General features: G+C 36.1%; 1 protein-coding gene across 1 annotated transcript in view; it reads right to left on the bottom strand.

Moving 5' to 3' along the window:
- TMTC2 (transmembrane O-mannosyltransferase targeting cadherins 2) overlaps window positions 1-26,734 on the bottom strand; it is a 456,462-nt gene that overhangs the window by 146,562 nt on the left and 283,166 nt on the right. Inside the window, exon 7 of the mRNA XM_003405237.4 lies at window positions 26,308-26,386. Within this exon, the coding sequence (XP_003405285.1) occupies window positions 26,308-26,386 (79 nt within the window). The remainder of the gene's footprint in view (window positions 1-26,307; window positions 26,387-26,734) is intronic.

Below are 26,734 nucleotides of genomic sequence, written 5' to 3' on the forward strand. Positions count from 1 at the left end.
TGGCTATGAGTAAAAATTGAATATGGTGTAAATACATCACAGTGTACACTCCTTTGTATTAAAGCAATACTTGGTATGATTTATATAACACAAAAGTAACATACTCCCTAAATTATTGAAACGTTTGCTCAACTACTAACTGACAGTTTGATGGTTCGAACCCACCCTGTGACTTCATGTGAGGCGGGGCTGATGATCTGCTTCTGAAAGGCCATGCCTTGGAAACCTTATGGAGCAGTTCTATTCTGCACACATGCGGTTGCCATGAGTCAGAATTGATTTGATGGTACCCAACAACAATGACAATTGTATCCCAATATTTCTGTCTAAAATTTATTCTAAAAGCAGCAATAAAACATACTAAGTACAGTTAGAGCAAATGATGGACCTGCACTAGCAGTTTGTTTTAGAATCAACCTGAAATTCTCCTGAGTCTTTGAGTGTTCATAGGTCAATTTTTGGAAGTTATACAACCATTGTTATTTTGTATAGTTTCTATTTTTTCATTTACAAAAAATTCAAACAATTTCTAGAATAATGGTAACAGAAGGTCTTTTGTACAGAAAGAAAAATAGAGAATATGAGAAAATCCCAATTCTAAAGTGCTTTTGAGATCTAAATATTATATGTTAATACCCTAATTTTAATTCAGAAATTTTACTGATTTTTCCAAGTCACAAATTTATCACTATTAAAACTCTTATTAAAATGAAAAGTAGGTAATTTGCTAAATAATAAGTGGTTGATCCATTTTCTTCAGTAAGAACTCATGAATGACTTATTGATTTGTAAAGCTTATGAAACAGGGAAATATCAAAGGGCTACAAATAAGAAGATCTAATAATGCACCCTAGGAATGTAATAAAATAGATTAAAAAAAAAAAAAAAACCCAAAACACTTAAGTACTATTCATTACAACTTAGAAAAACTTAATGTAACCGTGGTATCTCTATAATAACAATGATGACTACAAAAATCATTCAGTTAGTGTTTACTATGAATTAGGGTAGCAAGCTACAAAAGGAAAATGCCTGGCGGCTTCTGTGCCTCCACTTCTCTCACTGTACATCCATGGGAGTTTAGAAAATATGTCTGTAATCTCTATACTAGTTGCTCTATATATGTAACTCAATTGTTAAGATTTTTAAAAATCCATTACCTGGATATTACAGACGAGGAAACTGAGAAGCAGAGTGGCTAATTAACGCATGCAAAATCATAGAGCTGATATTCAAACCCAGGACTACCTGACCTCAAAGCTCATTGCCTCATCTAGCTGGTAGAAAATAATCATAAACATTCCAGCAATCCAACTCTGGTGAAAACTATACTTTCTTTCTCACTCCTGGCAAATTGTTTTCTAGCCTGTGATACACTGACCAGCAGGTTCATTTCATTTTGCCTTGGACTTACCTACTGAATTAAAGGAATAAGAAAAAGCAATAATAATCATGACTGGTCTTTAAAAATGCTTTTGATGGATACGAAATTCAATTCTTAAAAGGGGAATACGTGGAGGTGGGGCCAAGATGGCTGACTAGGTAGAAGCTACCTCGGATCCCTCGTGCAACAAAGACTGGAAAAAAAAAGTGAATTGATCACATACATGACAATCTACGAACGCTGACCATCAAACACAGATCTAAAGAGTTGACCTGAGTAACAGAGACTCAGCCAGCGCAAGCAGGCTGCACACTGAAGCGGCTAACAAGAGAACAAGCAACCACGGGGAAGCAGCGACTATTTTCAGAGCCTGGAGCCAGCGTCCCAGTCAGAAAACCCTGGCACTGGGCTTTGGACTGTACGCAGGGGAGGTGAGCACAGCTTCCTGAGACGGCGCAAACAGGGGGCCCAGCCCTAGCCCCCAGAAGTGACCTCGGGGGAAGCCCAGGCAGTGCACACAGGCAGAGCAGTGACGGGGCTGACAGACAGAGAAGTCACCGGGGGGCATCGACTGGTTTTGGAGCCTGGAGTGTGGCGTCCCAGCCGGGGAACCTTGGCGCTGGGCTTTGGACTAGAAGCGGAGGAACTGACCACGGCTTCTGAGACAGCACAAGCACAGGATGCGGGCCTGACCCTCCAATCTCCACCCAGCCAAGGCACACAAGCTACACACCCCTCGGGAATCTCAGATAAAACACTCCTCACAAAGCAAGATAAGTAACTTTGTCTATATTCTTGGGTGCTACTCTCTCCCATCTATCTGATCCCTCCCCTCCCCCTCCCAGGAAGCTTCATTAACATTGGAATTTCCTGGGCCAGAGAGTGAAGTGCTCTGTGTTTTTTTTATTGTTTTGTTTTGTTTTTGTCTATTCCTAACCCATTCTCCTGGCCTGAGAGAAGCAGCTACAAAAAACCCAGGGACCAAAAATCCTTCCCTGACTTCCTGAAATTGAACTAGAAATACAGAACCAGCTCCAAGCAAGCATATGAGATGCATGGTCTTGGGCTTTCATCCCTACAGGGAACAACAAGGTGGCTATTATAATGCAAACGCAATTCTGATAGTGCTCTGACGGTAATTGTTTTAGCAGAATACTGGAAAGACAAGTTTCCCAGGTCTGATATCTCTCTCTATTAAACAGAGCCCTCACTGACCTACAACCGGGAACTGAGGGCTGAAGCTCCACCCAGACCACCTAGCCTCCTGCCATAGGGGTCTGAGGATAGTGACACCTACCAACTGTAGAGGTACATGCATTGGGTGCCTAAGGTACAGCTGCAGAGCCCACCCACCAAAGTTCTTTAGGAATAGAGACACACCTACCTCACTGGCACCTGGGGGAAGCCTGTAAGCATCCAGCGCCCCCGAGAGTGTGACCCCCTGCTGCTACTAGAATCTGGTGCACACAACTATCACCATTACTCCCCTAAGAACATAGGTGACAGTCTACACCACACACTTGGTAACCTAAAATCAGATTCTACTCAAGAATAGTGAATGGACTCTTAGCCTTATATTTCTGGTAACAGTCCAAACCAGCTGGTAAGAGGACAAAGTGATTCCACGGCTACAACAATCAAGACAGCGTAATCTAGTAGCCCATCTACGTATATTGAAAGAAAACAAAACAAGATAAGACTCAGTGAGCAAATATAAAATAAACCATTACAATATCTTATAGATGGCTCAGAGACAGCAGTCGATATAAAACCACATAAAGAAGCAGACCATGATTGCTTCTACAACTCCCCAAATTAAAGAATCAAAATCTTTCCCAAATGAAGAGACAATCCTGGAATTGCCAGATGCAGATTATAAAAAAACTAATTTACAGAATGCTTCAAGACATCAGGGATGACCTCAGAAATGAAATAAGGCAATCTACAGAAAAAGCCAAGGAACACACTGATAAAGCAGTTGAAGAAATCAAAAAGATTATCCAAGAACATAGTGGAAAAATTAATAAGCTGCAAGAATCCATAGAGAGACAGCATTCAGGAATCCAAAAGATTAACAGTAAAATTACAGAATTAGACAACTCAAAAGGAAGTCAGAGGAGCAGAATCGAGCAGTTGGAATACAGACTGGGGGAGTTGGAGGATAAGGCAATCGGCACCAATATAGTTGAAGAAAAATCAGATAAAAGAATTTTTAAAAATGAAGAAACCCTAAGAATCATGTGGGACTCTATCAAGAAGAATAACTTGCGTGTGATTGGAGTTCCAGAATGGGGAGGGATAACAGAAAATACAGGGAGAATAGTTGAAGATCTGTTGGCAGAAAACTTCCCTGACATCATGAAAGATGAAAGGGTATCTATCCAAGGTGCTCATCGAACCGCATAGAAGACTGATCCAAAAAGAAAATCACCAAGACATATTGTCATCAAACTTGCCAAAACCAAAGATAAAGAGAAAACTTTAAATACAGCCAGGGATAAAAAAAAGGTCTCCTATAAAGGAGAATCAATAAGAATAAGTTCAGATGACTCAGCAGAAACCATGCAGTCAAGAAGGCAATGGGATGACATATATACAGCACTGAAGGAGAAAAACTGCCAGCCAAGGATCACATATCTAGTAAAACTCTCAAATATGAAGGTGAAATTAAAACATTTACAGATAAATACGAGATTAGAGAATTTGCAAAAACCAAACCAAAGCCACAGGAAATACTAAAGGCAATTGTTTAGTTAGAAAATTAATAATATCAGGTACCAACACAACACAAGGTCACAGAACATCCTGATATCAACTTAAATAGGGAAATCACAAACACAATTAAGATTAATTTTAAAAAGAAAAAAATGCTCAAAACAGGGAATCATTGAAGTCATTATGTAAAAGATCACAACAATCGAAAAGAAGGACTAAATACAGGAGGCATAGAACTGCCATATGGAGAGGAAAACAAGGCGATATAGGATGAAAAACGTAAGGTTTTAACTTAGAAAAATAGGGGTAAATATTAAGGTAACCACAAAGAGATATAACAACTCCATAACTCAAAATAAAAACCAAGAAAAACATAACGACTCAGCAAACATAAAGTCAAATACTATGAAAATGAGGAACACACAATTTACAAAGAAAAACGTCTCAGCACAAAAAAGTAAGTGGAAAAAGGAAATTGTCAACAACACACACAGAAAGGCATCAAAATGACAGCACTAAACACATACTTATCTATAATTATGCTGAATGTAAATGGACTAAACGCACCAATAAAGAGACAGAGAGTCTCAGACTGGATAAAGAAACACGATCCATCTATATGCTGCCTATAAGAGAGACACCTTAGACTTAGAGACACAAACAAACTAAAACTCAAAGGACGGAAAAAAATATATCAAGCAAACAACAATTAAAAAAGAGCAGAAGTAGCAATATTAATTTCTGACAAAATAGACTTTAAAGTTAAATCCACCACAAAGGATAAAGAAGGACACTACATAATGATTAAAGGGACAATAGACCAGGAAGATATAACCATATTAAATATTTATGCACCCAATGACAGGGCTGCAAGACATTTAAACAAACTTTAACAGAACTGAAAAGTGAGATAGACACCTCCACAATTATAGTAGGAGACTTTGACACCACTTTTGGAGAAGGACAGGACATCCAGTAAGAAGCTCAATAGAGACACAGAAGACCTAATTGCTACAATCAACCAACCTGACCTCATAGACTTATAAAGAACACTCCATCCGACATCTGCAAAGTATACATTTTTTTACTAGTGCACACGGAACATTCTCTAGAATAGATCACATATTAGGTCATAAAACAAACCTTTGCAGAATCCAAAACATCGAAATATTACAAAGCATCTTCTCAGACCACAAGGCCATAAAAGTGGAAATCAGTAACAGAAAAATCAGTGAAAAGAAATCAAATACTTGGAAACTGAACAATACCCGGCTGAAAAAAGACTGGGTTATAGAAGACATTAAGGAGGGAATAAAGAAATTCATAGAATGCAACGAGAATGAAAACACTTCCTATCAAAACCTCTCGGACACAGCAAAAGCAGTGCTCAGAGGTCAATTTATACCAATAAATGTACACATACCTAAAGAAGAATGAGCCAAAATCAAAGAACTGTCCCTAAAACTTGAACAAATAGAAAGTGAGCAACAAAAGAATCCATCAGGCACCAGAAGAAAACAAATAATAAAAATTAGAGCTGAACTAAATGAATTAAAGGACAGGAAAACAACTGAAAGAATTAACAAAGCCAAAGTCTGGTTCTTTGAAAAAATTAACAAAATTGATAAACCATTGGCCAGACTGACTAAAGAAATAAATACAGGAAAGGAAACAAACAACCTGAATAAGAAACGAGACGGGCCATATCACAACAGACCCAACTGAAATTAAAAGAATCATATCAGACTATTACGAAAAATTGTACTCTAACAAATTTGCAAACCTAGAAGAAATGGACAAATTCCTAGAAAAACAATACCTACCTAAACTAACACAATCAGAAGTAGAACAACTAAATAGACCCATAACAAAAAAAGAGATTGAAAAGGTAATCAAAAACTCCCAACAAAAAAAACCCCTGGACCAGATGGCTTCACTGCAAAGTTCTACCTTTCAGAGAAGAGTTAACACCACTACTGCTAAAGGTATTTCAAAGCATAGAAAATGATAGAATACTACCTAACTCATTCTATTAAGCCACCATATCCCTGATACCAAAAGCAAGTAAAGACACCACAAAAAAAGAAAATTACATAAACATAGATGCAAAAATCCTCAACAAAATTCTAGCCAATAGAATTCAACAGCATATCAAAAAATAATCCACCACGACCAAGTGGGATTTATACTAGGTATGCAAGGCTGGTTCAATATTAGAAAAACCATTAATGTAATCCACCATATAAATAAAACAAAAGACAAAAACCACATGATCTTATCAATAGATGCAGAAAAGACATCTGACAAAGTCCAACACCCATTCATGAAAAAAAACTCTCAGCAAAATAGGAATTGAAGGAAAATTCCTCAACATAATAAAGGGCATCTATACAAAGCCAACAGCCAACATCACCCTAAATGGAGAGAGCCTGAAATCATTTCCCTTGAGAACGGGAACCAGACAAGGATGCCCTTTATCACCGCTCTTATTCAACATTGTGCTAGAGGTCCAAGCCAGAGCATTTAGGCTAGACAATGAAATAAAGGTCATTCGGATTGGCAAGGAAGAAGTCAAATTATCTCTATTTGCAGATGACATGATCTTATATGCAGAAGACCCTAAGGAATCATCCAGAAAACTACTGAAACTAATAGAAGAGTTCGGCAGAGTCTCAGGTTATAAGATAAACATACAAAAATCACTTGGATTCCTCTACATCAACAAAAAGAACATCGAAGATGAAACCATCAAATCAATACCACTCACAGTAGCCCCCAAGAAGATAAAATACTTAGAAATAAATCTTACTAAAGATGTAAAAGACCTATACAAAGAAAACTACAAAGTACTAGTGCAAGAAACTAAAAGGGACCTACATAAGTGGAAAAACATACCTTGCTCATGGATAGGAAGACTAAACGTAGTAAAAATGTCTATTCTACCAAAAGCCATCTATACATACAATGCACTTCCGATCCAAATTCCAATGACATTTTTTCATGTGATGGAGAAACAAATCACCGACTTCATATGGAAGGGAAAGAAGCCCCGGGTAAGTAAAGCATTACAGAAAAAGAAGAAGAAAGTGGGAGGCCTCACTCTACCTGATTTTAGAACATATTTTATACAGCCACAATAGTCAAAACAGCCTGGTACTGGTAAAACAACAGGCACATAGACCAATGGAACAGAATTGAGAACCCAGATATAAATCCATCGACATATACGCAGCTGATATTTGACAAAGGCCCAGTGTCAGTTAATTGGGGAAAACATAGTCTTTTTAACAAATGGTGCTGGCTTAACTCGATATCCATTTGCAAAAACATGAAACAGGACCCATACGTCACACCATGCACAAAAACTAACTCCAAGTGGATCAAAGACCTAAACATGAAGACTAAAACGATAAAGATCATGGAAGAAAAAATAGGGACAACGTTAGGAGCCTTAATACAAGGCATAAACAGAATACAAAACATTACTAAAAATGACGAAAACAAACCAGATAACTGGGAGCTCCTAAAAATCAAACACCTATGCTCATCTAAAGACTTCACCAAAAGAGTAAAAAGACCACCTACAGATTGGGAAAAAATTTTCAGCTATGACATCTCTGACCAGTGCCTGATCTCTAAAATCTATGATTCTGTTAAAACTCAACCACAAAAAGACAAACAACCCAATCAAGAAGTGGGCAAAGAATATGAACACGCACTTCACTAAAGAAGACATTCAGGCAGCTAACAGATACATGAGAAAATGCTCTCGATCATTAGCCATTAGAGAAATGCAAATTAAAACTACGATGAGATTCCATCTCACTCCAACAAGGCTGGCATTAATCCAAAAAACACAAAATAATAAATGTTGGAGAGGCTGCGGAGAGATTGGAACTCTTATACACTGCTGGTGGGAATGTCAAATGGTACAAGCACTTTGGAAATCTATCTGGCGTTTTCTTAAAAAGTTAGAAATAGAACTACCATACAACCCAGAAATCCCACTCCTCGGAATATACCCTAGAGAAATAAGAGCCTTTACACGAACAGATATATGTACACCCATGTTTATTGCAGCACTGTTTACAATAGCAAAAAGCTGGAAGCAACCAAGGTGTCCATCAGTGGATGAATGGTTAAATAAATTATGGTATATTCACACAATGGAATACTATGCATCGATAAAGAACAGTGAGTAATCGGTGAAACATTTCATAACATGGAGGAACCTGGAAGGCATTATGCTGAGTGAAATTAGTCAGATGAAAAGGCCAAATGTAGTATAAGACCACTATTATAAGATCTTGAGAAATAGTATAAACTGAGAACACATTCTTTTGTGGTTACGAGACGGGGGAGGGAAGGAGGGTGGGAGAGGGTTATTTACTGATTAGTTAGTAGATAAGAACTACTTAAGGTGAAGGGAAGTACAATACTCAATACAGGGAAGGTCAGCTCGACTGGACTGGACCAAAAGCAAAGAAGTTTCTGGGGTACACTGAATGCTTCGAAGGTCAGTGGAGCAAGGGCGGGGGTTTGGGGACTATGGCTTAAGGGGACTTCTAAGTCAATTGGCAAAATAAATTCTATTATGAAAACATTCTGCATCCCACTTTGAAGTGTGGCGTCTGGGGTCTTAAATGCTAACAAGCGGCTATCTAAGATGCATCAACTGGTCTCAACCCACCTGGATCAAAGGAGAATGAAGAACACAAAGGTAACACGATAACTATGAGCTCGAGAGACAGAAAGGGCCACACGAACTAGAGACTTACATCATCCTGAGACCAGAAGAACTAGATGGTGCCCGGCCACAACCAATGACTGCCCTGACAGGGAGCGCAACAGAGAACCCCTGAGGGAGCAGGAGATCAGTGGGATGCAGACCCCAAATTCTCATAAAAAGACCAGACTTAATGGTCTGACTGAGACTAGAAGAATCCCGGTGGTCATGGTCCCCAAACCTTCTTTTGGCCCAGGACAGGAACCATTCCCGAAGACAGCTCATCAGACATGGAAGGGACTGGACAATTGGTTGGAGAGAGATGCTGATGATGAGTGAGCTACTTGTATCATGCGGACACTTGAGACTGTGTTGGCATCTCCTGTCTGCAGGGGAGATGGGAGGGTAGAGAGGGTTAGAAACTGACAAAACGGTCACGAAAGGAGAGACTGGAAGGAGGGAGCGGGCTGACTCATTAGGGGGAGAGTAAATGGAAGTATGTAGTAAGGTGTATATAAGCTTATACGCGACAGACTGACTGATTTGTAAACTTTCACTTAAAGCACAATAAAAATTATTTTTAAAAAAAAGGGGGAAGGAATACGTGGCACAGAAGATGAACTTTACTTCTAAGGTTAACTTTAGCACAAAAACAGTGGTAATAAAATCAAGATGCAAAACCCAACGTGCAAAAAAAAAAAAAAAATCTATATATGGATGAATTTCAATGCATTAAAAAGGCAACTAAATGTAGATTTAAACAAGGTTTAAACAATCAACCATAGCAGGAAGAACAAGTACTTGCTGCATCTCCGGCACTGACAAGGTAGGAATTTTATAGTTCTCATTTCTAATCATTACAAGGGGTGAGAATACCCATTTTATGGAGGAGAATGAAGGCTCGGCTGTGATAAATGACTTGTACAAGAACAATTAATAAGTCTATCCTTATTAAAAATGTTTTTTGTTTGTTTTTTCCATTGAATCGAGGCGCCTACAATATAAAGGCCACTGTTTACTGAATATTGACTGTGGACTTAAATATATATGTTTTTGTTTTTACATTAACCCATACTCTAAAATCAGTCCCATTTTACAAATAAAGTGACTGTAGCTCACTGAGTTTAAACAACTTGCTCAATATTAAATACAAGCAAAAGTTAGACTCAGGGTTTAAATTAGAGTTCTACCAGTCTGTCAAACACTATAAAAAATAATCAAAGAGATAAAATATCTGAAAAACGTGCCATCAGTAGCTTTAGTCTCTGGAGAGAATGGTACACATGTAATCCTTCAAGCTTGATTAAAAAATTAAAATCATAAAAATTCCATAAAGGAAATGGCCACAGGAGAAAGAAATTCAGTAAAGCTAATAAGGAAGGAAATGAAGGCAATGCGGAAGGGAGTGGGGGTTGAGTCATCCTCTCTGGTACTATGATTTTTCTTAACCTGTAATAATAGGAAAAAAAAAAAATGTTTATACTGCCCAGGAGGAAAGAAAGCAATGATGGCCATCCTGTAAAGAATGACATAGTAGAGGCACTTTCATAAGAATGAGAAGATTTTCTGTGTGATGATGTACAGAACAAGTTCATCACCCAGATTTATTTCTGATTCACTCACAGACAAAAGGGATTTGGACGTCTTTGGGCAGATATAAACCAGTTTCAGATGTAGAACAAATAATGTCATTCTTCCTCTCTAAAAAGCCCCAGGTCTAAAAAACCCAAGCAAAGTCTAATTCCTTAAGGAAAGAATGTTGGATTATTGATGATGCAATAGTCTAGATCTCAGAGATACGCATGCACCTATGTTTCAAATTATTGGACAGCTCCGGCTTGCAGATAAAGGAAAGGGCATGTAGTTGGACAGATGACTCATATTTGCCAGTGTTAGCCTTTGTTTCTCTTTCCTCTCCTCAAGATAAACATCACTACTTTAAAAGTGTAGAGCTCCACATTTTTTTAACTTTTGTGACCACCCTTACCAAAAGGAGTCACCCCTCAACTCTTATAGTAACTATTACATGTCTTTTATTTTTTATCATTTTTAACACATTTTTTACATATCACCGAGGTTAACCAACATGGATAAAATATGTGATGGTAAACATAATGGTTAATAAGGTATCAATCACACCCGCCTCCATGGTACTTACAATTATAATGACCAAGAAATGTATTTATCAATGTATCGTCATGTTTGATTTTAGGTACATAGAAAACAAACAACGATATCTCACAAAAGTAAAAATCTTAACACATATGTATTTAATACATGTATTAAAATGTGATTTCATGGATATTATGCTTTAAAATGAAGAATGTATTAAGTAAATAATTAAATATTCTTATTTATGATTAGTATTCAAGGTCGGTATTCAATTTTTTAAATCAGTGTTCAATTTTTATTCAAATTCCCCTCAACTTTTATGTATGTACTGTATCTACTTCAGCAGTTATCTGTTTGGAAATTATCTTTTCTTATTAACACATCTCTTAAGATTATCTTATAATAAACTACAGAAAAGTGAAATTCTTGGGGCAAAGCATAAACAATTTTAATGTTCTGGATATAGATTACCAAACTGGCCCACCAAACACTACCATCTTTACTCCCACTAGCAGTATACAAGAAGAAAAACTTTTCTAAGCACTTACCAAATAAGATTCTAACTTTTTTTTATATTGTCCATTTGAAAGGAGAAAAATGCTCCTGTTTTAATTTTCTTTATTTTAATTATTAAGGAAAATGTACATATTTCACAAATTTTTATCCATGTGTATTTTTCATTTGTGGGTTATAGTTTCAAGGTTTTTACCCATTTTTCAACTAGGGTATTTCTCTTTCACTTATGATATGCAAAATATGTTTAAATAAAATGTATTTTCTTTCATCCATGACATAAATGTGCTTCCTATTTCAGAATATTTTAATTTTCATTTAATCAAGTCAAGATGACTTTTCCTTATAGCTTTATCATTGTTTTTATATACAAAAAAATTATTCTTCATATCACAGGGACATATATCTCTTCTAATTAGTTTCATTATTAAAATTAGCTACCTATTCCATATTAAAAATATTTTGCCATACGATTGATGTGAAGTATCTAAATTTGTTCTGTCCAAACACTTAGTCAATTGTCCTAGAACAATTTTCTCGAAAAGAACTTCCTCCTTCCCCAATATTTAATGCCGCATTTATTAGAAATTTATGTAAAAATTGTTATAGCTACCTATTTCTAGGATCTCTATTTTGTTCTACTGGTATGGTTTTCTGTTCTTATACCAGTATGAAGCCCCCAAAACCCATTGTTGTTGAGTCGATTCCGACTCATAGGGACCCTATAGGACAAAGTAGAACTGCCCCGCAGGATTTTCAAGGATCAGCTGGTGGATTTGAACTACCAACTTTTTGGTAAGCAGCCATGCCTCTTAGCCACTGTGCCACCAAGGCTCTAAAAAAAAAAAAAAATCAGTATAGCACTACTCTAATTACTATAGCTTCCTCTAAAAAAAAAAAAAAAAAAAGCTTCCTCTAGTACTTTAATATTTAGTAGAGCGATTCCTTGTTCATTACTCTTCTTTCTGTTTAACACTTTCTTGGGTCGATTTTCCTGTTATCACTACCAGATGAACTTTAGAATCTTTCTTGTCAAGTTCCTAATAAAGTTTTTATTGCAAAATTAAACTTAGTTAAAATCTATTAATCAATCTGAGAAGAAAAGAAATTTTTAAAAATTGTGTTTCTCCATTTAATATTTGTACTTAATTCTTCATTTATTCACCCCCTCCCCCCAACCTTTTCATGTATCTACAGGATCTATTTAAATAGCTATAATCCTCCTGCTCCAATTCTTGACTGTCAGAAGAGTGGAGCAAGGCACAAAATTTTTCATTTCTTCATCTTTCCTCCAACCTAAGCTCAGAAGCTTCTGGTTCCAAGTAGTCCTTAATAAATATGTGATGAAGAGCTGATGACATTACGTATCAACTTAGACTTAGATGTTATATTTTTTCAATTATGTCACTGAAGAGAAATTTCTAAGTAATTACTTTTTCCAGAATCTATAGTCTGACACAATCATTAATTACTTCTTTTCACAATACCAGGAGTCAATTATATCAAGAGCTTAACTTGCTGCAATTTTAATTCTCACTTTTTACTTCAGAGAGTTTCAGCATTAACACTGAAACATTAGGGAATCTTGCTTTTTTTTTTTAAAACTTATGCCACAAATGTGTTATAATAGTTAGCTGTCAAAGTTTTTGAGTGTCTTGTATTTCGTTTTCATCCTAATTATTTTCCTCAGCTTTACCTTATCCTTGTAAACACAAACACACACACACATACTCCCCAGCTGTCCCAGGTACATTAGTTCTGACTGGAAATCCTCAGTACCTACTTTAAACCCCAAAACCAAAACTACTGTCACTGAGTTGATTCCAACTCACAGTGGCCCTATAGGACAGAGTAGAACTGCCCCATAGGGTTTCTAAGGCTATAAATTATTATGGAAGCAGACTGTCATATCTTTCTTGACAGAGCAGTTGGTAGGTTCAAACCTCCAACCTTTTGGTTAGCATCTGAGCGCTTAACCACTGCGCCCCAGGGCTCCTTATAGCCACTGTATTGTTGTCATTAGGTACTTTCTTCAGACTCATAGCGACCCTATGTACCACAGAATGAAACTCTGCCTGATCCTGCGCCATCCTTGTGATTGTTGTTATGCTTGAGCCCATTGTTGCACACACTGTGTAGATTCACCTCACTGAAGGGCTGCTTCTTTTTCACTGATCCTCTAATTTACCAAGCATGATGCCCTTCTCCAGGGACTGGTCCCTCCTGATAACATGTCCAAAGTGTGTGAGACAAAGTTTCACCATTTTTGCTTCTAAAGGGTATTGTGCCTATACTTCTTCAAAACAGATTTGTTCGTTGTTCTGGCAGTCTATGGTACATTCGATGTTCTTCACCAACACGATAATTCAAATGTGTCAATTCTTCGTTATTCATTGTCCAGTTTTTGAATGCATATGAGATGAATGAAAATACCAAGGCTTGGGTCAGGTACACCTTAGTCCTTAAAGTGACATCTTTGCTTTTTATCACTTTATGGAGATCTTTTGCAGCAGATGTGCCCAATGCAATGCATTCCTTGATTTCTTGACTACTGAGTCCACAAGTGTTGACTGTGGATCCAAAGAAAATGAAATCTTTGACAACTTCAATCTTCTCTCCATTTATCATGAGAAAACCTTACGAACAGCCACTTTAGACAGCAGGAAAAAACAACAACAACAAAAAAAATCAACATGATCATAGATATTAGAGAGGATACTCTCTGATCACAGACTTTTAAACATTTTGAGTTCTTCCACTGGGGTGTGAGGATTGGAAGCTGTAATGAAATATAATGCAAATCTAGAATTGGGGAAGATTATAAAAAATTTCAATATGTAACTCTTCATCCAATTCTACAGCATCAGACTTAGCAGGAACCCTTGAAGCTTGAAAGAATAGTTTTAAAGCAAAGAAAGGAAATACAGGGGGAAAAACTGAATGTATGCTTCATTAAACAAAACCACTAATCATCAAGAAAGAGGTTAAATGTCAGTGAAAGTTAAAAAGCTCTCTAATTTGCAGGGTGATGTTATACACAGGAAACACCTGATGTGTAATCAAAATTTAACTTGGAAAAAAGCCAGCATCAATATTTCTCTACTTGCAACTGGGGATCCTCAAGTTCTCCAGGCTAATCAATTTCCTTTATATTCACAAGGAAATAAATCACTGAAAGTAATCCAACGACAAACGCTGAAGCCAGTCTTAATAATCAGATTTTCTAGAAGAGAAACAATGTGCGTATATAATGAACATTGTGTGTGTGTGTGTGTTAGGTGAACGTGATGACCTCTTCATCAAAGGGAAAAAAAAAATGCAATACTGCCATCAAGAGAATTACAACGTAGTAAATAAAATGCTTTACTATAATCCAAATAATTAAGAAGCACTTGAAAGAAATTAAGTACAACCAAGTGCTAAACTGTGTTAAAAACTAGGGTTTACAACAGAGGGGGAAAAACAACCAGTGAATGCTGTAGCAGACAGGGAGGAATTAATGAAAATAATGATATTCAGAGAGATAAAACCTGAATATTTGCAAGAAAATGGGAAGGAACTCTGATAGAGGTCAGAAGAGTATAACAGAAGCACTTTCAGTTTGATGCACATATTTTTTAAGAATATATTTCATATCTATTCCTGAATCAAGCAATATGTCTCTATAATATGTACTGAATAATTATACTATGCTATAAATTTCTCTATAAATGTTAATTACTGTGTCATACAAGAATTTAAAAATTCACCCTGTTTAATGAACACTTGAGAGTGAGATTCTACAATCCTCACAAAAATCCCATGTCCATAACTAATAATGTGGTAAAAAAAAAAAAAAAGACTTGCATTCTGGAACTAAACGTCTCATGGTCTGTTTTTATTACTCATTTAATTTGAATATGATAATTGTCCTATCAGTATAGATAAACTAAATAACAGCTCATTTGGGGAGTTAAATTTTTATGTAAAAAACAACCTTCCCCTACCCATTAGGAAAGACAGACTTAAAAACACACACAGCAAAAAAAAACCCAGTGCCGTTGAACATAGTAATTAGTAATGTAGTTAATTTCAAACTAAATTTGTGCTACCTGCCTAACCTAAATTTAAGGAACCCTGGTGGTGCAGTGGTTAAGCGCTTGGCTGCTAACTGAAAAGCTGGCAGTTCAAACACACTGGTAACTAAGCATGAGAAAGATGGGGCAGTCTGCTTCTGTAATGATTTACAGCCTTGGAAACACCACGGGGCAGTTCTACTCTGTCCTACAGGGTCACTATGAGTCGGAACTGACTCAACGGCAGTGAGTTTGGGTTTTTTCTAAATATATGCAACAATAACTTTTGTTTCCTAGATACTGATTCTCAAGAGCATATCAACATAATACCCTTCGCATGAGGCTTTCTTCTTCCATCTAACTACGTCTGTTTCATCTATATGTCATCTTTTAAGGACACTAAATTATAAAGTCCAGCCCATGAATTTCCTCAAGTATATCATACCATCACCTCAATTTTCTAAGTACAATTGAACCTGCAGTGAAGTATTGACAATTGAGTAAAACATTCACTCCATGGCAATTGCCCAGTAAAAGCTTAAAATATATCTTTTTTCCTCACTCATTTCTATTGAAGTCTCAATACAGTTAGATAGTTTTCACACAGAAAACATGAAAACTATTTGGGAATCAGAGAATAAGCAGGATATTATTAGGTATTAATTTGAGTATATTCACTTCTTTATAATTCAATTTAAAAGTAAGTTTTTTAAGCTTCAGTCTTTTCCTTTACCACTAAACTGGCAGGAGTATGAATTAATGTAACAGGTGGGCTTGTGTGGTTTTAAAAGCAATGAAATATAATCAGCTGTCTGATATCATATTTCCAGGAAAGCAAGCGACATCTAGACCTAAGCATGATCCTTTAGCAGCCATACTATTGGCATTAAAGTGCTCAGACTCCCCATAGGGACTGTATATCTTCTAACCCCGGGTTTAATTGAAACTTTAAACAAAATATATTACCTATTTAATGCAGTTGAACTGGATGCTGGCCTTTGTAGTATACAGAGTAACGCCTAGCAAATTAATGTCTGTAACCATAGTACCTAATGTAAAATCTATACCAAGGGTCAATGATGAAAAGAAAAAAAATTAACCAGCTGCAGTTTTATACTGAGAAACAAACTTTTAGGAGAAAATTTTATTATTTATTTTTGTGAATAAGTCTTATATATTTATTCTTTTCAATACACGGCCAAAAGTTCATCATTTCTTTATCTTGCTGGCTATATATTTTACAAAGTGAAATTTTAAAATCTAATTTCCATTTCGTTTTTCTGGTTTGGTGTATACCTGGCACTGGTCCCCTGGTCCTGTCCTTCTGGTGATGAAACAATGAAAGCTAAATGAGTAGATTTATCTTGGAAATTAAAAGTTATATTCTTTTTTGAGGTAGACAGATTAATGGCTAATCCAGCTATATAGCCATACTCATATTTAGAGTCGTCTCACTGTTTTTCAAGAGTGCCAATGAAAACAATCACAGGGAAGTCACTAGAACTCAAAATAGGGAAAGCAGGTGGTATAAAAAGCTTAACACTACTGAAGTGTTAATGCTTCCACACTTGAGAGATGTGAAGTTCAAATATCGCATAATTAAAAACCATCCCTCATCTCCCATTTCCAGTCAGCATGCTGAACGTCTCAAGCAATTCACTTAAGAACAAGTCATAGAAGAAAACGTTAAGCAGGTAAACCAACATGTTGAAAATGTACTCTCAATATTCCTGTTTAATGTATAATCTGAGGCAAGGTGAGGTAAACACACACACACACCCACTCACACAAGCCAGGATTCTCCTATAAATATGAGTCAGCTAAAACATAACCCATTCAGAAGGCTGAGAGAGAAATGGCCTTTACTTGTATTCATTCAACAACTAAGCAGCACATTGTGGACATCCTTCAAGTACAGGCAGGATGAACGTACAAATGGTCTTTTTTTCATTTTGTTTTCTGAAAGTGCATTTGACACCTCACTTATCAAATCTTCTTATCTAAAATAACAGTGAAGAACGTAAAGATCATTGGTAGTCACTTAGGACACTTGACGTTCATTTGATGAGTTTCTCTCTCAATACAACTCTAGAATTTGGAGAAACTTTTTACACCAAAAATTCCTCTAATAAATCCATAGTTTTTACCTTTCCTTTGTTCTTTTCCAGTTTGCTGTGACTAGCCCAATAAAATTACAAAAAAATTTCTCCTAATTCAAGAGCTATTTCACAAAACTGAAAATTAAATCAAATCATTCCTCTTCTTCTTATTGGAAAAAATGAGAAGAAAACACTTCCTCAATTTCAAACGTATATAAGTAAAAAATTTGTTAGCAGCAGGCTGATGGAGGAAAACAGATTTTCCAATACTGAAATGGGTTTTTAAAGTAACCAGTGTGTGTGTGTGTGTGTGTGTGTGTGTATAATAATCAGAGGAGAATCTAAACACTATGATCATAACATAGGCAAATGAGGCAATAAAAATCAATTGTCACTATCATGTAATTCCTCTAGAAGACAATTTAATCTATTCCTAAAATAAAAGCATGTTATCCATCATAAAACTCTGTTTTTTAGAAGACTGAAAAATATCAGGGCATATGCCAATGACAGTACCATTATCATACCAGAATTTTAAAACCTTTTGTTTGTTGTTGTTGCTTTTGTTTTTGGTCCAGGTAACACAGAACAGCCTACACAGAACAGCCTACATAGTTACGGACAAAATATTTCCAACGTTACAGTAATATACTTTTTGCACTTTATATATAGGCATTTACTTATCGAGACACTAAAAATCTCTGGGCCAACTGTGAAATCTCCTAGAAAGTTCCATGAAAGAATAAACCATACCTATTTTTTTTTTTATTATTATTTATATTTCATTCCACCACCTCTACACTCCCATTCAGCACTTGTAACATTTTTTTTGTTTTCCCACACAGAAGTTGTTCCAAACACAGTGATTAGACTGAAATGACAAGACAGTAACCTGAGGTTCTCTCTGACACATTGTGCCCCTTTGTTCTCAGGATACATTACCACGATGAAAATGGTTTAAATTAAACCCAACAATTACTTTGCATTGAGAAAGCCAAGTAATTTCATTTTAAATGGTAAATAGTCTTAAAGTGACCTTTGGGACTGGAAAGGCTCATACTGATAAAAATAATTGGAACTTACAGCCTAATTTAGTTTCCCATAATCCCTTAGGATTATTAGGAAGCAATGCTGAAATAGAGATAATAAGGAAAATAAATGACTATAGAGAAAGAAGAAGGAAAAATTGAGAGTGTTTAGACATTACCCTGCATATGTAATGCCTTGGTGATGAAACCACAAATTCATAAATGTTTTATTTTTTTATTTAAATTGAAGAGGATTTTCTTGTGTATTTTATTTCTTGATGATTATGAATGTGTAAAGAAAAGCTATTTTGTCATTATAAAGAAGGTTCCAGTTTTGATAACACAAGAACGAAACAGGAAAAGCCCTTGAATTTAAGTCAGGAAACAACACTTCTGGTTCTGACAAAAACTGTGTAATTCTGCATAGATTAGTTCAACTCTTTGGTTATTAATTTTCTACCTTATAAAAGAAATTATGTTAGAAGAATTCTTAAAAACACAAATCTTTCATCTCTAGTATTTAATGATTCTAAAAGACCTATAAGTTTAAAATAAAAGAGGAGAAACTGAGGTCTAGTAAAACACTGTTTCGAGGGTAAAGAATGATTTTGGCTAATTAGGAAACTATGTCATGACAGGAAAAGGAGATGAAATTCTAACCTAGATATGACAATATTCATTTAGAGGAAGTACTCTGTTAATGGAATTAAGTTAACTAGGCATTACCTGAATATGCTGTGGCATTTTTGGTAATATGTTGTTATTGTTAGGTGTCATCAAGTTGGTTCTGACTCATAGCAACACTATGTACAACAGAATAAAACAGTCCCTGGTCCTGTGCCATCCTCATAATCGTTATGTTTGAGCCCATTGTTGCAGGCACTGTGTCAATCCATCTCACTGAGGGCCCTTCTCTTTTTGCTGACCATCTACTTTACCAAGCATGATGTCCTCCTTCTCCAGGGACTGGTCCCTCCCGATAACACGTCCAAAGTACTTGAGACTAAGTCTTACCATCCTAGCTTCTTAGAATTCTGGCTGTACTTCTTCCAAGACAGATTTGTTTGCTCTTCTGGCAGTCCATGGGATATTCAGTAATTTTTACTGACACCGTAATTCAAAGGTATCAATTCTTCTTCAATCTCTCTTGTACACTGTCTAGGTTTCGCATGCATATGAGGTTACTGAAAATACCTTGACTCGGGTCAGGTGCAGCTTAGTCCTCAAAGTGACATCTTTGTTTTTAACACTTTAAAGAGGTCTTCTGAAACAGATTTGCCCAGTGTAACGTGCCATTTGATTTCTTGACTGCTGCTTTCATGGGTGTTGATTGTGGATCCAAGTAAAATGAAGTCCTTGACAACTTTAATCTTTTTCTCCATTTATTACGATGCTGCTTATTGGTTCAGTTGTGAGGATTTGTGTTTTCTTTATGTTGAGGTGTAATCCATAGGGAAGGCTATATAGTCCTTGCTTGTTATCAATAAGTACTTCAAGTCTTTTCATTTTCAGCAAGCAAAGTCATATCACCCGCATAATGAAGGTTGTTAATGAGTCTTTCTCCAATTCTGATGGCAGGTTCTTCATATAGTCCTGCTTCTCGGATTATTTGCTCAACACAGAGATTGAATAAGTATGGTGAAAGTATACAACCCTGACACAGACTTTTCCTGACTTTAAGCCATGCAGTCTTCCCTTGTTCTGTTCAAACGATTGCCTCTTCATCTATGTACGGGTTCCTCAAGAGCACAGTTAGGTATTTTGGAATTCCCATTCTTTGCAATATTATCCATAATTTGTTATGATCCACATAGTTGAATGCCTTTGCATAGTCAATAAAACACAGGTAAACATCTTTCTGGTATTCTCTGCTTTCAGCCAAGATCCATCTGATAGCAGCAATGATGTCTCTGGTTCCTTCTGAATTTGTCTTGAATTTCTGACAGCTCCTTGTTGATGTACTGTTGCAACAGTTTTTGAATTATCTTCAGTAAATTTTTATTTGCCTGGGATATTAGTGATATTGTTTGATCCTTTCCACTTTCTGTTGGATCACCTTTCTTTGGAATGGAGACAAATACAGATCTCTTTCAGTTCGTTGGCCAGGTAGCTATCTTCCAAACTTCTTGGCATAGACAAGTGAGCACTTCCAACTTTGCATTTATTTGTTGAAACATCTCAATTGATATTCTATCAATTCCTGGAGCCTTGTATTTTGTCAATGCCTTCAGTGCACCTAGGAGTTTGCCCTTGGCTTTGTTCTGACTTAAGATATTGAGCTTTTCCATTGACTCTTTCCACAGAAGTAGTTGATTTGATTCCTGTGTATTCTATCTGAGGAGGTCTACGTGCATAGTTGATGTTTACGTTGCTGAAAAAAAGGTATCTGCAATGAATAAGTCATTGGCTTGTAAAATTCTATCATGCACTCTCCAGTGTTGTTTTTATCACCCAGGCCACAGTTTTCAACTACTAATCCTTGTTTGTTTCCAACTTTCGCTTTCTAATCACCAGTAATTATATATGTATCTTGATTGCATCTTTGATCAATTTCAAACTGCAGAAGTTGGCAAAAATCTTCAAGTTCTTCTTCTTTGGCCTTGATGGTTGCTGTGTAAATTTGATTAATACTAGTATTAACTGCACTTCCTTGTAGTAGTATGGATACTATCCTATCACTGACAGTGTAGTACTTCAGTATAGATCTTGAAATGTTTTTTTTTGACAATGAATGTGATGCCATTCCTCTTCAATCTGTCATTTCCCACACAGTAGACCATATGACTGTACATTTCCAAATGGCCAGTAGCAGTCCATTTCAGCTCACTAATGCCTAGAATATCAATCTTTATGCAATCTATTTCATTTTTTACTTCTGATTTTCCTAGATTCATACTTTGTACATTCCATGTACTGATTATTAATAGATGTTTGCAGCAGTTTCTTCTCATTTTGAGTCGTGCCACATAAGCAAATGAAGGTCCTGTAAAGCTTGACTCCATCCACATCATTAAAGTTGACTCTACTTTGAGGAGGCAGCACTTTTGAGTGTCTTTCAATCTGAAGTGGTCATCTTCTGGCAATATTTAAGACAATGTTCCACTGCTACTCATAAGGTTTTCACTGGCCAGTTTTTCTTGAGAAGTAGATTGCTAGGTCCTTTTTCCCAGTCTCTCTTAGTCTGGAATCTCTGCTGAAACCTGTCCACCATGGGTGACCCTGCTGGTTTTTCAAACACTGGTGGCATAGCTGCCAGCATCAAAGCAACACCTAAGCCACCACAGTGTGACAAACTGCCAGATGAATCGTAGTTGGTAAACACAGTTAATGATAAAAGATTCTGACTGTGGTTGCTGGGAGAAAATAGGAAATGGATATAAAGAGAAAAAGACAGCAATTCCAGACAGGGCATAACTAAATGGAGTATTTGTTCACTATCTGTGACTACAAAGACATCCCTATGACACAATCCTATCTATGGAGAAATCACGTTCACACTGGTAAATACAAATAAGCTCTTGGAGCTTAAAGGTCCACAAAAATGATGATTACAATGGAAGCTAATCTTAGAAAACACTTAGGCTGGGCATTTGGTCCTATGTTTCATCTTTGTTATTTCAGCAAATTCTCAAAATGACTTCATGAGTTAGGCACTACTACCATAGCCATCTTACAGATGTGGAAACTGAGGTTTGGGTAAAGTAACTTGGCCAAGGCCACTCAGCTACTAAACTTCAAAGCCATGATTTGAAATGAGGCTGTCTGACTTCAGGGGCTTCACTAAACTAACCCTCCATTTAATCCAACTTGCTTTCTCAAAGGGAACTGAGGCCCCCAGAATAAATGTCACTTGCCCAGATTTAATTAAAAACCTGACTAGGAGCTACTTTAATAGTTATTTTGTGATTTGGTATCTTAATATTTTATATATTCTCATACTTTACTAATTACAATAATACGATAAGTGAAAGTTTAATTTTGGTTTATAAAATATTATTTAGTATCTATTTTATATTATTTGTCTATGCTTGTATTTCACATAATTCTGGATAGTATGTTATTCCTCAATTACTGTCATGCAAACATCTTGGTTCTATGAAATTAAAGAGAATAATGAGAATATATTTTGAAATAGTTTTTTTTTTTAGTTTACTTATGAACTGATACCATAAAAAAATTAATTTAGCAGTCTGAATAAAATATGGAAAATATAAAGTGTGAATTAAATTAATCAAATTAAATTAATCAAAATACATGTATGGGAAAATATGCTCATTTGATCTTCAGGATAAGTCAACTGGCATTAGCACATGGGAAGGCAATATATTTTTCATAAAACATTCAAAAGGAGGGAAAATACAAAGGACTACAGTGTTTTTTTAAAGAAGTAACCATAGGGATTTTAGCTACTGTGCTATACAAGTAAAACTATATTTTTCTCATAAATTTATTTCTTATAACCTTTAAATCAAAGGAAAAGAGAATGGGAGAAAAAAAAAGATTGCTTAAATATATAAACACGAGTGGTTGGGGGTAACGGTCTAGAAGGGGTAAATGAATGAGCAACATGAGAAAAATTAACACAGGCGAAATCTAGCCAGATTATAATCCATCACTGATCCCTAAAGGGCACTAATAAAATGTAGATGTGCAAATCAGAAAACACATTCAAGGCTGTTGATAAACTTGATAGGATAATCAGCACATGCTGACAGACTAATGAAACTGATGAACTGATAGGGCAGCTTACCTCCTGGGCCATTTTTTTTTCTTGTCAAACGGAGGCTAATCAAAATGTATTAGGAATTAAAGCAAAACTCAGGGGATTTTACCCATTTGAACTCACTCTCTGAGAAAATTATAGTTTCATGAGCAAATGAAACTATAAAACCTGATCAGCTGACAGACCTTAACATAGAATTAAACAGAAGGCAGCTACCATAATTATGGAAGAAACAGTGAATTTTAAATTACATTAGGATCCTCCCTCACAAATTGTTACAGTGTTTTTCAGAGTCTGGGCAAAACCACTACCTCTTCTCTAACGGAAAGTAAGACAAAGGCCTAAGCAACAACCCCCAGGGACACACTTATTGTTGGCTGCCTCTGTGTGTGTGCTCGGCATCTGTGTAACCCCATGAGACAGATCCCAAGGTACTAGCTGATTTCTCAATCAAATTTATTTACTTAAAATAATTCAATGGATTTTCTGAAATCATTAACTATAGTGAACACCACCACTTCCCATTAACAATGAAGATGCCATACACAGTCTGTTGCCAAGGATTTCTGAGTCCTTTTCCAATTTAAAGAAAGACATCTTATTTGACAATGAAGGAAAACTGAAAATAAGGCCTTCCCAAGTGTTAGAGTTAATAACAAAACGCTAACCTAAAATCATCGTGCTTCTTTAGGCAAACCTGGAGAAAAGTGATTCTTTCAGTATTCATTTTGACATGAAAAACCATCTAGCATTAATGCAGAAAAGTTAATTCACCTTACAAATCTGCATACTCTAGGGACACACTTTATGAACATGTACATTTATCTGCGTGTTGAAATGGTGGACAGTAAAAGGCACTGTTCTAATTCATAAAAGTTTAAGGGGAAGAGTACATTTAAAGAGGCTAGAATTTACCTTACAGTAATTACACCAAAGAGCAAAGAAACAGCAACTAAAAATTACTCCAGTGTCTTCTTTACTATGAACATTAAATCACTCCACTGTGTCACAGGCGGGATTCCCAAAGACATGGGATAAACCTTCTAGAAATAATACCTTGTTTTCTGTCTACTGACTTATGCCTGCCTCATTTTATTTGTCAACTATTTCTAAATATTCTATCATTCAAGGGATCACAATAGAGGGTCCCGGAGAGAGCTGGAGAAAAATGTAGAACAAAATTCTAACTCTAAAAGAAAAATCAGACTTGCTGGCCTGACAGAGACTACAGAAACCCTGAGAGTCTGGCCCCGGGCTACTCTTTCAGCTCAGTAATGAAGTCACTTCTGAGGTTCTCCCTTCAGCCAAAGATTGGACAGGCCCATTAAATGAAACGTGAGTAAAGGGGCACACCAGCCCTGGGGCAAGGACTAGAAGGCAGGAGGGGACAGGAAAATTGGTAATAGGAAACCTAAGGCTGAGAAGGGAGAGTGTTGACATGTTGTGGGGTGGTTAGCCAATGTCATAAAACAATATGTGTACTAACTACTAAATGAGAAACTAATTTGTTCTATAAGCCTTTATCTAAAGTACAAAAAAAAAAATAATTAAAAAAAAGAAAAAAAATTCTATCATTCAGAAAAAATATGTGTCCTTGGCAGGCACATATTTTCTTCTTTGGGAGGATTTGGGAGTTTTCATATGTGCTTAAGCCATAAAGCCACTATAAAATTTCCCAAATCACAGAATACAGAAGCATAAAATAATCCTTGAGATCATATAGTCTAATCTCATTTATTTTTTTAATGCATGGGAGAGGTCTAGAAACATTAAACAACATAACTAGATTTAAAGAAAAAAAAGCAGAAAAATCTTCGCTTGCAATTTGTGCTTTAGAGACAAAGAAACATCTGATATGAGGAGAAGAGCAACGCCTTCTCTTCTCTTGTCTTGAAACAGTAACATACCCAACCAGCAGGGCATCTGAAATTTAGCAAATTTTTCTAATAGTCACAGCTGAATAAGTGGTTTTCAGTTTGTTCCACCATCAAGGAGTTGTAGTAACAAATTACTATCAGAAATTCAGGATTCAATCATATGTGATGAGTAGATATTTTATTAGAAATTCTAGTTCGCGAACTCTTGTACCTAGAAAAATTCATGCTCTCAATTTACATACTCTCTAATAAAAGCATAGAGCTAATTATTCAAAGTAGAACAAGGAATAATTTTAGTAGCATATTTATAGCTTTCACAGTATTAGTTTTCCTAAAAAAATACTAATTTGAATAAACCTAGAGATTCAAAGCCTAATTAATGAAGACCATACAATTTGGCTCAAAACCAAACCAAACCCAGTGTCGTTGAGTCGATTCCGACTCATAGTGACCCCATAGGACAGAGTAGAACTGCCCCATAGAATTTCCAAGGAGCGCCTGGTGGATTTGAACTGCTGACCCTTTGGTTAGCAGCCATAGCACTTAGCCACTACGCTACCAGGGTTTCCAATTTGACTCAGTCTCATCTTTTATAAGCATCAAAAATCGTAATTCTCTACATCAAAGCATTTTTAATTTTGAAAGAATCCTCCAATTAATACAATACCATGATCAAAAGTTTTCATGAATTTGACAAATTCATTCAAATAAATGTGTATTTTTTCAATACTTGAACAATTACATACTAGAATAATTACACATATGTACAAGATATTACTTTGCAAAGTCGGGCATCTAGATAATACTTGGTACACGAATGGGTTTGTGAGTCCCTTGCAACACCTCTGGTACATACCAGGAGTCCTTAGCCAAAGTGTTGGGAATCACTAGGTTAATTTATTTGTTCTTGTTAGAACAGGTGTGCTCTCCTAGTATTTGAATAACCAACTGTGAGAAAGGTTTGTTTGAGAGAATGAATGACACAATTTTTTTATATTTCTATGTAATCCAGGCACAGGTATAATTTCCCCACAGGTCCCTGAAATATCAACTAAAACATTAATGTTTTACTTACCCATCATGTTGTACAAGCTCTGTGGGGCAAACTGCCTTGGCATTTTCTGAATTGCTTCCTTATATACAGTAAGGGCATCCTAATTTAAGAAACAACAACAAAAAATCATCACTAAGGTTCGGGATATTTATTGAAAATAAGATAATAACATCCTTCAAAAGTTAGAATCCTCCACTGGTATTTCTAAATGGTTCACTAGTGAAAAAAAGCTAAGCTGTCCTTTGATATCACACTACCTCAACTCCATGAAAGAAAATACTTGGCACAGCTGGGGAAGTATGACATACAAAACGTAATTTAATAAGAAATCTAATGTTGGTAGCACTCTTAGTTTAATATAAAATTTCAAGTTTACACAGATTATTCATAGATAAACTTGAAAAATTCATATTTGGAAGTCACCCAAAAGTCATCTAAAGTCCACAGT

This window comes from Loxodonta africana, chromosome 4 (genome assembly GCF_030014295.1).
Source record: "Loxodonta africana isolate mLoxAfr1 chromosome 4, mLoxAfr1.hap2, whole genome shotgun sequence".
Lineage (NCBI taxonomy): Eukaryota > Metazoa > Chordata > Mammalia > Proboscidea > Elephantidae > Loxodonta > Loxodonta africana.